The 12,382-nt window shown below is 40.8% G+C and overlaps 1 protein-coding gene across 5 annotated transcripts in view; it reads left to right on the top strand.

The window, feature by feature from the left end:
* The window catches only part of LOC117354704 (gastrula zinc finger protein XlCGF52.1-like), a 31,104-nt gene extending 24,034 nt beyond the window's left edge, over positions 1–7,070 (top strand). For 3 of the 5 annotated variants that reach the window (XM_033932591.1, XM_033932595.1, XM_033932593.1), the window contains exon 3: positions 1,152–2,887. In XM_033932591.1, coding sequence (XP_033788482.1) covers positions 1,152–2,245 — 1,094 coding nt within the window. In that variant the 3' untranslated portion in view covers positions 2,246–2,887. Of the gene's footprint in view, positions 1–1,151; positions 2,888–6,614 lie in introns of those variants that run through there. The other 2 variants (XM_033932596.1, XM_033932592.1) reach the window with 2 other exon arrangements.
* Positions 7,071–12,382: the final 5,312 nt, after the last annotated feature.

Below are 12,382 nucleotides of genomic sequence, written 5' to 3'. Positions count from 1 at the left end.
TTCTATTCTTCCTCATGTCTAGCCATCTTCCTTCTGTGTCCATACACTTTCCTATATCTGGCATTGCCCCGCTGATATGTCCATATACCACAAGGTATTGCTACTTCATGGGTAGAATATTTGGCAGTTTCCCCAGAAGAGATTTCTAGAGCTGACACGTGGTCCAGGTTTTACAGGATTGGTATGGTGGCCAAGCAGGATTCTGTTTATGGTTCTTCAGTTCTGGCAGCAGGCTTATCAGTCCCACTCTGACATTGAGGGACTGCTCTGTTACGTCCCACTTGTTCACGAATAGAGTGTGATTATACAAGAAGGAAAGATTAGGTTCTTATCTTTGCTAATCTTCTTTCTTGTAAATCCACACTCTAATTCTGGAACCCACCCTGGGAATTGCTGATTCGCCGATTGTCTGCCTCAATAAGTACTGGTAGGTTGGATTTCTGATTCTTGACCAGCCTTTCTAAGATTAACATCTAACCATATTGTGCAATTTTCCCTGGGGGTCTTTGACTACTGTGCCCATACTATTATTGCAGGCTGTCTCCTTGTTGTTCTATCTTTATGGTTTATAATATTTGTATAACCTGTTTTAATTGTTCATGATTTATGCAGTTTTATGATATGAGCAGATTAGATTTGTTTCCCGGGGATTATCCCCATACCGCTCCCTCTTTTTTTGTGTCCTGTACAGGTATGGCTGTTTTTGTACTAATTGGAAGTCTGAAGGCAGTCCTGAGGTAAGAGATGAGGGACAAAAATATGTAAATGAAGCTTCCAAAAAGAGATCTCGGGAGATGGGATTGACTTCCAATTTGTCCAGGAATAGAGTGTGGATTTACAAGAAAGAAGATTAGCAAAGTAAGAACCTAATCTATCCTTGTAACCTATTGTTTGGGAAGGCTTTGCTAGGAGCTCGATTTTGATTTACATTGTATAATTATGTATGCATAGTGATAATACTATTTTTAACCTGCCTTGAACTCTGCTTTGTGAGGATTTGGTGGTATGTAAGATCATATAACATAACATGTTTACATGCCAATCTCATTATGGAATCAAAAATCACGTTGGCCAGGGTTGTGCACAGGTAATATCTTGGAAACCCTTGCTGCCTTCTAACACATTAATAATTTTTTTCTGTTTATAACTAGCAGAGCAGGAACTCAAACAAGAAAGGGAGAGTGAAAAGAATCAAGGAAAATATCGTCTAGAAATGGAACAGATCCAAAGACAATCAGGAAATGTCTGTGCAAATATTTCCCAGAGAACTAAGAGGATTAACACAAGGAATTGTCAACAGGAATCGGAAGAGCAGACAGACTCTGCAGAAGACTCACTGGATGGAGTCCCTAACTCTCAGAGAAATGACAAGGATCTTTCTAAAATCCCTGAGCACCAGAGACACCTAACAAATCATAGTGATGAAATAACTTCTAAACTCCAGCAGGAAGAATTTGCAGGTACTGTATTTAATAGGGACCTCAGTTATCGATGTAATAAGTGCCATAAGAGTTTCCCCTTGTTTTCAGAGCTTGAAATACACAAAAGAAGTCACAGTAAAGAGGCTCGAGTTATGTGTACGGAGTGTAATAAAAGCTTCACTCAATTTTCAGATCTAAAACGACACCAAATGATCCACACAGGAGATAAACCATTTACATGTTCTGATTGTAATAAAAGCTTCACTCAGCTTTCAGGTCTAAAAAGACACCAAACGATCCACACAGGGCACAAACCATTTACATGTACTGAGTGTAATAAAAGCTTCACTCAGATTTCAAGTTTAAAAATTCACCAAAAGTTTCACACAGGAGACAAAGCTTTTGTATGCACCGAGTGTAATAAAAGTTTCATTTGGCTTTCACGCCTAAAAATTCACCAAAGGATGCACACGGGAGACAAACCATTTATATGTACTGAATGTAATAAAAGGTTCACTCGGATTTCAAATTTAAAAATTCACCAGAGGATCCACACGGGAGACAAACCATTTACATGTACTGAGTGTAATAAAAGCTTTAATCAGCTTTCAGATCTAAAATTTCACCAGTGGATCCACACGGGAGCTAAACCACATACATGTACTGAGTGTAATAAAAGCTTCACTCGGTTTTCAAATCTAAAAATTCACCAGAGGATCCACACGGGACACAAACCATTTTCATGTTCTAAGTGTAACAAAAGCTTCACTCATGTTTCAAGTTTAAAATTTCACCAAAAGATTCACACAGGAGACAAAACTTAGTAAACCGCTTAGGTTTAAGTGGGTTAGACATTTTAAAATATTAAAGCATTTGCATGTACTGAGTGTAATAAAGGTGATAGAATTGCTTCTAAACTCCATCATGGAGAAGTGAAAGAAAATAAAAAAGACCAGAATTTTCATGTACTGTATTTAATAGGGGCCTCAGTTTTAGTTGTGATAAGTTTTCAGAGCTCGAATTACACAAAAGTCACATGAAATAAAAATTTATCTCCAGTGCAAAAGGTGTCGTGCTGAATGCTAGGGTATTCTTGCCATGCTCACGTAGCTGTGCAGAAGGAATCTATTCCAGCTTTACAATTCCTCCTTCACCAAAGGACTCTGCTGCCCCCTTCAGTTTATTCTTCTGAACGTGAGCCAGAAGGAATCTTTCTGATCTGCTCTTTTATATTTAGTTTTTGGTGTTTTTGGCGGCCTTCAGTGTTCAGAGCTTTCCAGATTGGGGGACGCTATGCCAGTATGGAAGAAAAACAGACTAGAGGTCTGCATCTGATAGGACAATCTCTCTGTAGTACCTGTTGGCCAGGTTCATGGAAGCAAGGTCCTACATGGTTGCTTCTTTTTATCAAAAGTAGTCTTTTCTTCCACATCAATCAGAACATAAGAATTGCCGCTGCTGGGTCAGACCAGTGGTCCATTGTGCCCAGCAGTCCGCTCACGCAGCGGCCCTCTGGTCAAAGACCAGCGCCCTGAGACTAGCCCCACCTGCGTACGTTCCAGTTCAGCAGGAACTTGTCTAACTTTGTCTTGAATCCCTGGAGGGTGTTTTCTCCTATAACAGCCTCCGGAAGAGCGTTCCAGTTTTCCACCACTCTGGGTGAAGAAGAACTTCCTTATGTTTGTACGAAATCTATCCCCTTTTAACGTTAGAGAGTGTCCTCTTGTTCTCCCTTTCTTGGAGAGGGTGAACAACCTGTCCTTATCTACTAAGTCTATCCCCTTCAGTACATTGAATGTTTCGATCACGTCTCCTCTCAATCTCCTCTGTTCGAGGGAGAAGAGGCCCAGTTTCTCTAATCTTTCGTTGTACGGCAACTCCTCCAGCCCATTAACCATCTTAGTCGCTCTTCTCTGGACCCTTTTGAGTAGTACCGTGTCCTTCTTCATGTACGCTGACCAGTGCTGGACCCTGTACTCCAGGTGAGGGTACACCATGGCCCAGTACAGCGGCATGATAACCTCAAATCTGTTCGTGATCCCTTTCTTTATCATTCCTAGCATTCTTTTCGCCGCCGCACACATTACATAGACAGCTTCATCGACTTGTCGATCATAACTCCCAAGTCTTTCCTGAGAGGTCTCTCCAAGTACCGCCCCGGACATCCTGTATTTGTGCTTGAGATTTTTGTTGCTTACATGCATCACTTTACACTTATCCACGTTGAACCTCATCTGCCATGTTGATGCCCATTCCTTAAGCCTCATTATGTCACGTTGTAGATCTTCGCAATCCCCTTGTGTCTTCACTAAGCTAAATAACTTCATTTGCCCGCTTTCTGCCCTATGGGATCTAAGAAAAAGGATAAAGCATTATATTTGCAGGATGTCAAGAGAGTGCTTCACCGGTACTTCAAAATTACCATTGAGTTTTCACCTTTTGGATCACCTTTTTGTTCTGACCAGTTAGGCCAAGAAAGAGATCTGCATGGAGATAATGGGGTGAATTCTTTAAATGGGGATGCTCCTTGAAACAGCTTCTCTGCAAAATGCTGAATTTACGTTGGAGCCCCATTCAGTGTATCAACTTTAAGATAAGTTTATCTATGGTTTTTATACCACAAACTATTTAAAATATTTAAAACACTAAAAATTATGACAATGATAAGTAAGTGACCGATGAGGAGGCTGGCTACGGTATAACTTGAACTTTACATGAAATATGAAGTCCAAGTGTAGCCGCTGAGGTCACAGAAGAACTATATCTAAATGGTGCTTTATTGAATAGATGAGAGATTTTTGGAATAATTGAAGCAAGCAGTATAAGAAGATAGTACATAGGAGAGTGTGACTTATTTTTGAGTTATATCTACTTGTTTACACTCAGAAGAATATTTATTAATTCTAAGGCCATATATATAAAGAAAGAGAGGCCGGCATCTAGAGCCTCAATTTCCAGATGGATTAAAATGGCCGTATCCACTGCTTATTTGGCCTATGGTAAACAGCCACGATCGTGCACTCCATTAGAGGGGTTGATGCCTCTTGCGCAGAGACTAGCGCTGTCTCACCTGAGGAGATTTGTAGAGTGCCGACATGGTCTACCCTTCGTACCTTTACCAGGTTCTATAGGGTAGATGTAGCAGCCAGGAAAGATGCCACTTTCAAGTCCTTAGTTTTGAAGGCAGGCTCAGTGGACCCTAGACTCTGAGGACTGCTTTGGTACATACCTAGCTTTCAGGACCACTAGACACATTGCACTAGAAAGAAAGATTAGGTTCTTACCTCGGTAATCTTCTTTCTTGTAGCTGTATCTAGTGGTCCTGAAGCCTTGTCCTGTGTATGGGCTTTGCCTGCCTTAGGATCACTCTGGATTTGAAGGATTTTCTGTCTCTCTGAGAAGCTGAGATGATAAAAAATAAAGATGATGCATAGAAATATCCTCATGACCATACAGTGTGGCGTACGTCTGCTTGATAACTCAATATAGCAACCAGGGTAGATTAATAGTAAATTAAAACTGTCCAGCTATATTAATCATCACTCAGTGTGACAAAATGGGAATCCACTCACGAAAACTTGCAGGTAATATTTATGAATCACTTTTTATAAATTTCAAGGAATTCCTCAAACCTCACTAAACATAAACTCTACAAGGTGGGTAAATCATAATAAGAACATAAGAATTGCCGCTGCTGGGTCGTGCCCAGTAGTCCACTCCTGCGGCGGCCCTTAGGTCAAAGACCAGTGCCCTAACTGAGACTAGCCTTACCTGCGTCCGTTGTGGTTCAGCAGGAACTTGTCTAACTTTGTCTTGAATCCCTGGATGGTGTTTTCCCCTATAACAGCCTCCGGAAGAGCGTTCCAATTTTCCACCACTCTCTGGGTGAAGAAGAACTTCCTTACATTTGTATGGAATCTATCCCCTTTCAACTTTAGAGAGTGCCCTCTCGTTCTCCCTAACCTGGAGAGGATGACAACCTGTCTTTACTAAGTCTATTCCCTTCATTATCTTGAATGTTTCGATCAGTCTCCTTTCTTCAAGGGGAAGAGGCCCAGTTTCTCCAATCTCTCACTGTACAGCAACTCCTCCAGCCCCTTAACCATTATTGTCGCTCTTCTCTGGGCCCTTTCGAGTAGTACGATGTCCTTTTTCATGTATGGCGACCAGTGTTGGATGCAGTATTTCAGGTAAGGGCGTACAGCAGGATGATAACCTTCTCCTATCAGTTTGTGATCCCCTTCTTAATCATTCCTTGCATTCTGTTCGCCCTTTTTGCCGCCTGTAACTTATATATTATTTCAGATCCCCATCCTGGGTTTATGTTGTTTAGTGAGGTTTCAGGAATTCCTTGAAATTTATAAAAAGTGATTCATAAATATTACCTGCAAGTTTTTACTATTAATCTGCCCTGGTTGCTATATTGAGTTTTTGTGAATAGTAGGCATGATGATAACTGAGACCTTTTTCTGATGTTTACATCTGCTTGATAGCAGATCACACAAGTAGCTGCGAGCTCTATACATAATAAGTGCTGATTGCACAAGTTTGAATGTTATAATTACTTTTTTTTTTTTTTACAGAGCAGAACAAAATTTGTGGAGTCTGGGGAATTTTCCCCATTTTCCTCCTTCCAGTTATGTCTTTTATTTCAGTGTTACTTGATTGCTTTTGTATAAACGGAGGGGGGCAGGAGCAGCTCCCTTGGAAGGAGATGGAGTTGAAAGCACGATTGACAGTTTTCTGCAAAAGACCCTAGCATTCAGGACCACTAGACATATCAAGACACCTCTCCTCGTAATGATTTTATTCTTCTTTAGGTGTTCTTTTTCCAAGAAAGAGGTCTTATCTTTTTTTCCTGTGAACTTTTCAATGGTAGAATTCTTTCAGTAATAATTTGTGCTGTGCATTAATTTAAGAGATTTATTTTAAGTTCAAATCAATCTTTATTAAAAATTTTGAACATACAAATGTCGAGAAATAACATAAGAAATAAATTTAAACAAGTTGAAATTGATATTGAAATGAGCATCAACCGATTTAAGATCTGAAAATGGCATGAGATTATCATTGGAGAGGATGAGTAATGTAAGGGTCGGGAACTTATGTTGTCTGTGGCAGGGGTGAGGTTTTGGAACACATTAACAGGACAATTATCCATATGTAAACCTAGATATTTTTTTTTTTTTTTAGTTTTGAAGACACGACTGTTTGTTGATTTGTTCATGTGAATGAAATGAGGATGGCTAGCAATGGAGGAAGTAATTATTGTTACTTAACATGTCATGTATTGTTTTCAATTTATTTTTTATGTTAAATGTAAACTGTTTAGATCTTTAAGCTGTATATACATTTTTTAAATAATAAATCAAATATTTAACCATACAATATCATATAGGTAAAACAATTTGTGAATAATATACATATAATCAGGATTGACAACAATTCTCAAAATGTTTCCAAGTTTTTCTCTGTTTATCAATGAAGTTAATTTTTCTGAAATGTAAGACTCATATTTGTAGAAGAGACATGCGGAGTTCCACTAGAAAGATAAACTAACCTTTTAATCATTTTTCCAGTCAGTAAAATCTAGTTTTCAGAGCAACCAGCTTCTTGTTGGGTTTTTATTTTTTTCAGTTGAGAGCATCATCCAAGCACAGAGAATGTGAAATTATGATTTTATTTGATAAAGAGATAATATATAACACTTAAGAAATCTGTTCTCATACTGGGTTCTAGAATTGCTATATCACATGCTGTATTACAAGTATCATATGTTTCGGAACCAGCATTTATTTGAAAGTGAACGATTCTATGATGTTTTGCAAGTGTTCTCATAGCCTTTTGTATCAATCAATCAATCGATATAGAAATAAAACTGAAGCAGAGACAAGAGGAAACAAAAGAAATATTCCACTGTTCAGCTAAGGCTGATGCTTAGTATCTGACACTTGTAGATCTTGTAATGTTATTAGATTATCCAAGTAATTTATAACATTTGGAGGCAGAATTACCAAGATGTTTGGTATAGGGGGCTCTCCAGAGAAACTCTACTTCTTTACTTCCAAATTTACATCCAAGAGTCACCAAGGAATACACAGACACACAAAGGTAAGATTAAATCAATGAAGCTTAATGGGAGATCTTCTGGATCTGCAAACTGGCAGTACTCCCACAGAAGATTCTCTCCTCGAGCCAGGGGGTAACCCCTTTTTATTCACTTATGACATCAAGGAGAGGTCCGACATGAGCAGCAGGTTGGAGTTGCTGCTTGTGCCGGTAAAAAGCTAGAAGTACAGGGGGAGTGAAGGTGCGTGTGCGGCAGGGAGGAGTGAAAGCCAGAAAACTTAGAGACTTGAAGAAAGCAACAGGGTTTTTATTAGCATACGTATGCGACTCCCGAGCACCAAGTTGGCAGCTTCAGAAGTCCCGAAACCAGGAAGTTAAGGTGATATTTATTCCTTTTTCTGGCTATACAACTGAATGCTAGAAAAACTTCTCACGTGTTACTTTTCTTAACAATCATTGGTAGAATACAATATCGTGTATGCTGAGATAGCCATAAGAAGCTAAAATTTATCGATTTCGGTCATTGTGTTTGAGAGGTTATCTACAATTTCTTTAGTGATGTCGTTTAAGGGTATATGTCGTCCGCGTAAATGTAGTGTATTAAGTTTAGTTTTTGTAGTAGGTGACCTAAGGAGGCGATATAGGAGGCAATATCTATATCGCCTCCTTAGGTCACCTACTACAAAAACTCAACTTAATACACTACATTTACGTGGACGACATATCCATCCTTATACCCTTAAACGACATCACTAAAGAAATTGTAGATAACCTCTCAAACACAATGACCAAAATCGATAAATGGACCACTAACTTCAAACTAAAACTAAACGCAGAGAAAACAAAAGTCTTTCTGGCTAGTCCTAATGACAAAATTACGAGAACATCGATAAAAATAAACAACCATGAATACCCAATTTCCAAAAACATAAAAATACTGGGTAACACTCTAGACACTCACCTAACTATGACTGACCACACAAACTCACTTGTGAAAAAATGCTTTTACACGCTATGGAAACTAAGAACCATAAAAAAATACTTTGACCCAACATCATTCAGGTTGCTGGTACAGGCACTGATCCTAACCATTCTTGACTACTGCAACATCATCTACCTGGGCATCCCACAAAAGACAATAAAAATATTGAGATTAATACAAAACACCGCCGTTCGCCTAATTTTCGGACTAAGAAAAAACGACCACATCAGCCCCTACTATAAAAAGCTGCATTGGCTTCCAATTGAAGCGCAAATTCTATTCAAATTTGCTTGCACCTGTTTCAAACAAGCCTGGGGACTAGCGCCTTCCATACCTACAAACTCACTTCATCCTACACAACCCCACAAGAACGACCAGAAACAAAAACATCTTTGCATACCCAAAGATTACAGGCTGCAGATACAAATCCTTCTTGGACAGAACCTTTAAGTTCCAAGCGAACAGACAGCAAATCTGGCTGAAAAACCACATAAACGAACCCAATCTGACTTATAATGCATTCCGCAAATCGATCAAAACCGCCCTATTCGCAAAATTCATTGACTAAAACGGTCCCCTCCCCCACTAGGACCCCCCTCCCCATTAACGCTTTTTCTCTCTCTCAAGAAGCCCCTCATATTCAGATCTCCTCTACCCTTAGAACTTCATCTCATGGAATTTCTAAATCTTTCAGATACTCATCACCCATAGATCACCAATTAATACGTAAGTTTCCCATTTAGACTATTGTATTGCATTTAGACTCTTTGTATGGTATTGTATTTAGACTTACTGTATGGTATTGTATTTAGACTCACCGCATTGTATTGTGTGGATTTATTGTATCGTATTGTATTAAGACCTTTGTTATTCGCTGAATGTCCAGCCTTCTTACAATGTAAACCGCCTAGAAGTCGCCTGACTATGGCGGTATAGAAAAATAAAGTTATTATTATTATTATAAAATGCCCAAGCTGAAACACCCAGTGCAGGCAGGCTAGAACATGAGATAAGCTAAATGTAATTCAGCATTTTATTAAAGAGAAAACTTAGTTCAAGACTCAGGAAAACCAGTCCCAGACTCCTTTAGGAGGAGTGGAGGTGAGAGCTAGTGCCCCCCATGAAGATGGACCGCCTCCTCCTACCTTACTACGCCACTGAGTTACCACTTTTTCATTCCATCAGAAAAGTACTGAACACAAAAGGTGGACCCTTGCTGGGCTAAGTGTAGAATCCTTGATGGAGAATGCCCCAATTTTATTGGTTGGGCTGGGAACTTTTCAGCAGCCCCCTCATATATTGGGCTGTTTTTTCAAGGTACTTGGGCGGGATTAGATAAAAATATCTGGCAATACTGTGTAAATGATGCCCTTTTGAAGGGTCACTTGGGCAGACACAATAATCAGAGACTTGAAGAAAGCAACAGGGTTTGTTCAGCATATATGCGAAAGACTTGACTTCGGTGTCTGAAAGGTTTTGCCTCAGAAGTGTTCAAAAAGAGGATATGCAGTGGTAAATATATGTTTCCCGTCTAAGCCAAAAGATTGCTAGCTGCAATTTTCCATTTGCTACTCTTGTCACAAATTCTTGCTATACATTGGTCCTAAGCCCGCATTTACTATTGGTTCAGGTAACCTTATAGTCCTATAGTTGAAAGAAACCTTATAGTCGAAAGAAATGAAGAGTTGGGGAGCAGTCCGATGAGCCTGAGTGCATTGCAAGTAGAAAGCCAACGCCCTCTTACAATCAAAAGAATGCAGCGCCACTTCGCCAGGATGAGAATGGGGCTTAGGAAAAAACACAGGAAGAACAATGGATTGGTTGAGGTGAAAATCCAAAACCACTTTAGGCAAGAATTTAGGATGGGGATGGAGGACCACCTTATCATGATGAAAAACGGTGAAAGGGGGGATCCGCAACCAAAGCCTGCAGCTCACTGACCCTGCGAGCAGATGTTAGCGCCAGAGAGATACTTTAAAGGGCTCAAAGGGCAGCTTCATCAACTGAGCAAGGACAACATTAAGGTGAAATATTAAGGGAGCAACTTTAATATAATAATAATAATTTTATTCTTATATACCGCCAAAGCCATGGTAGTTCGAGGCGGTTTACAACAAAGAAGAGCTGGACAAACAGCGAATACAGGTACAATGTAAGATCATCAAAAAATATAGGAGAGCATGATACAGAGGTGAGGCATAAGAGATTTTGGGAACAATTCGGTTAGGGTTAGAGAGGAAAGGCTTGAGAGGACTTGGTTACAAATCGGTTAAACCAGTGGTTCCCAACCCTGTCCTGGAGGAACACCAGGCCAATTGGGTTTTCAGGCTAGTCCTAATGAATATGCATGAAGCAAATTTGCATGCCTATCACTTCCATCATATGCAAATCTCTCTCATGCATATTCATTAGGGCTAGCCTGAAAACCCGATTGGCCTGGTGTTCCTCCAGGACAGGGTTGGGAATCACTGGGTTAAACAAGTTTGTTTTTACAAGTTTTCTGAAACGTAGGTAGGATGAGGAGTGCGTGATAATGTTACCCAGCCAATCGTTCAGTTGACCTGCTTGGAAGGCAAGTGTTCTGTTCAGGTATCTTTTGTAACGGCAGGTCTCTAGTGTTGGGTGGTTAAATAGGTGTAGCCTGCGTGTGGGTCTGGATGGGCGTTCTAAGTTGAAGTGGGGAACCAAGTACGTGGGGGCCGAACCTAGAATGGATATGAAACAGAGGCAGGCAAATTTGAACACCACTCTCGCTTCGAGGGGCTTTTGGTAGTAGGGAGTTAGGTGTTCCCATTTTTTTAACCCAAAAATCAATTGGATTGCCGAGTTTTGGATGATTCGGATATCTCTAAGCCAGGGGTAGGGAACTCTGGTCCTCGAGAGCCGTATTCCAGTCGGGTTTTCAGGATTTCCCCAATGAATGTGCATGAGATCTATTTGCAGGCACTGCTTTCAATGCATATTCATTGGAGAAATCCTGAAAACGCACCTGGAATACGGCTCTCGAGGACCGGAGTGCCCTACCCCTGCTCTAAGTCTTGCAGTTTCATTATTACATGTCCAGGAGGGCAAAGTACATATATGGTAATGTTTTAAGGCACATAGTACAGGCAGATTAATATGCGAGATAAATCCGATGCTATGATTAAACAGAAACCAGCATTCTTGGTAAAGAGAAAACTTCGTTCAGTTCCTAGAGAAACCAGTCCCAGACTCCTTCACTTTCTTGCAAGAAAATGATTTGCTGTTTCACATCAGAGTCTGTCCTGAGTTCATCCAGGGAGCGACTGTCTGTCCTGGTGGGCTCACAATCTGGGGGTCGGGTTAAGTGACTTGCCAGGGTCACAAGGAGCAGCCCTAACCACTAGACCAGGGGTAGGCAATTCCAGTCCTCGAAAGCCAGGTCAGGTTTTCAGGATCGCCACAAGATAGATTTGCATCTCAAGGAGGCAGCGCATGCAAATCCATCTCCTACATCAAGGGTAGGGGACTCCGGTCCTGGAGAGCCGTATTCCAGTCGGGTTTTCAGGATTTCCCTAATGAATATGCATTGAAAGCAGTGCATGCAAATAGATCTCATGCACAGTCATTGGGGAAATCCTGAAAACCCGACTGGAATACAGCTCTCCAGGACCGGAGTCCCCTACCCCTGATGTAGGAGATGGATTTGCATGCACTGCCTCCTTGAGATGCAAATCTATCCTATGGAGATCCTGAAAACCTGACCTGGCTCTCGAGGACCGGAGTTCCCTACCCCTATCCTACATATTCATGGTGGAGATCCTGAAAACCTGGCCTGGCTCCGGCTCTCGAGGACCGGAATTGCCTAACCTTGGCCTAGGCCTCTCCTCCTCCCTCAAAGACCTGGGCCAGGAAATCTCCCTTTGGGGGACCCCCTGAGTTCTTCCCC

Source organism: Geotrypetes seraphini, chromosome 2 (genome assembly GCF_902459505.1).
Source record: "Geotrypetes seraphini chromosome 2, aGeoSer1.1, whole genome shotgun sequence".
NCBI lineage: Eukaryota > Metazoa > Chordata > Amphibia > Gymnophiona > Dermophiidae > Geotrypetes > Geotrypetes seraphini.
The sequence above is the reverse complement of the archived record's forward strand: the minus strand, read 5'-3'. Positions and strand labels throughout refer to the sequence as shown.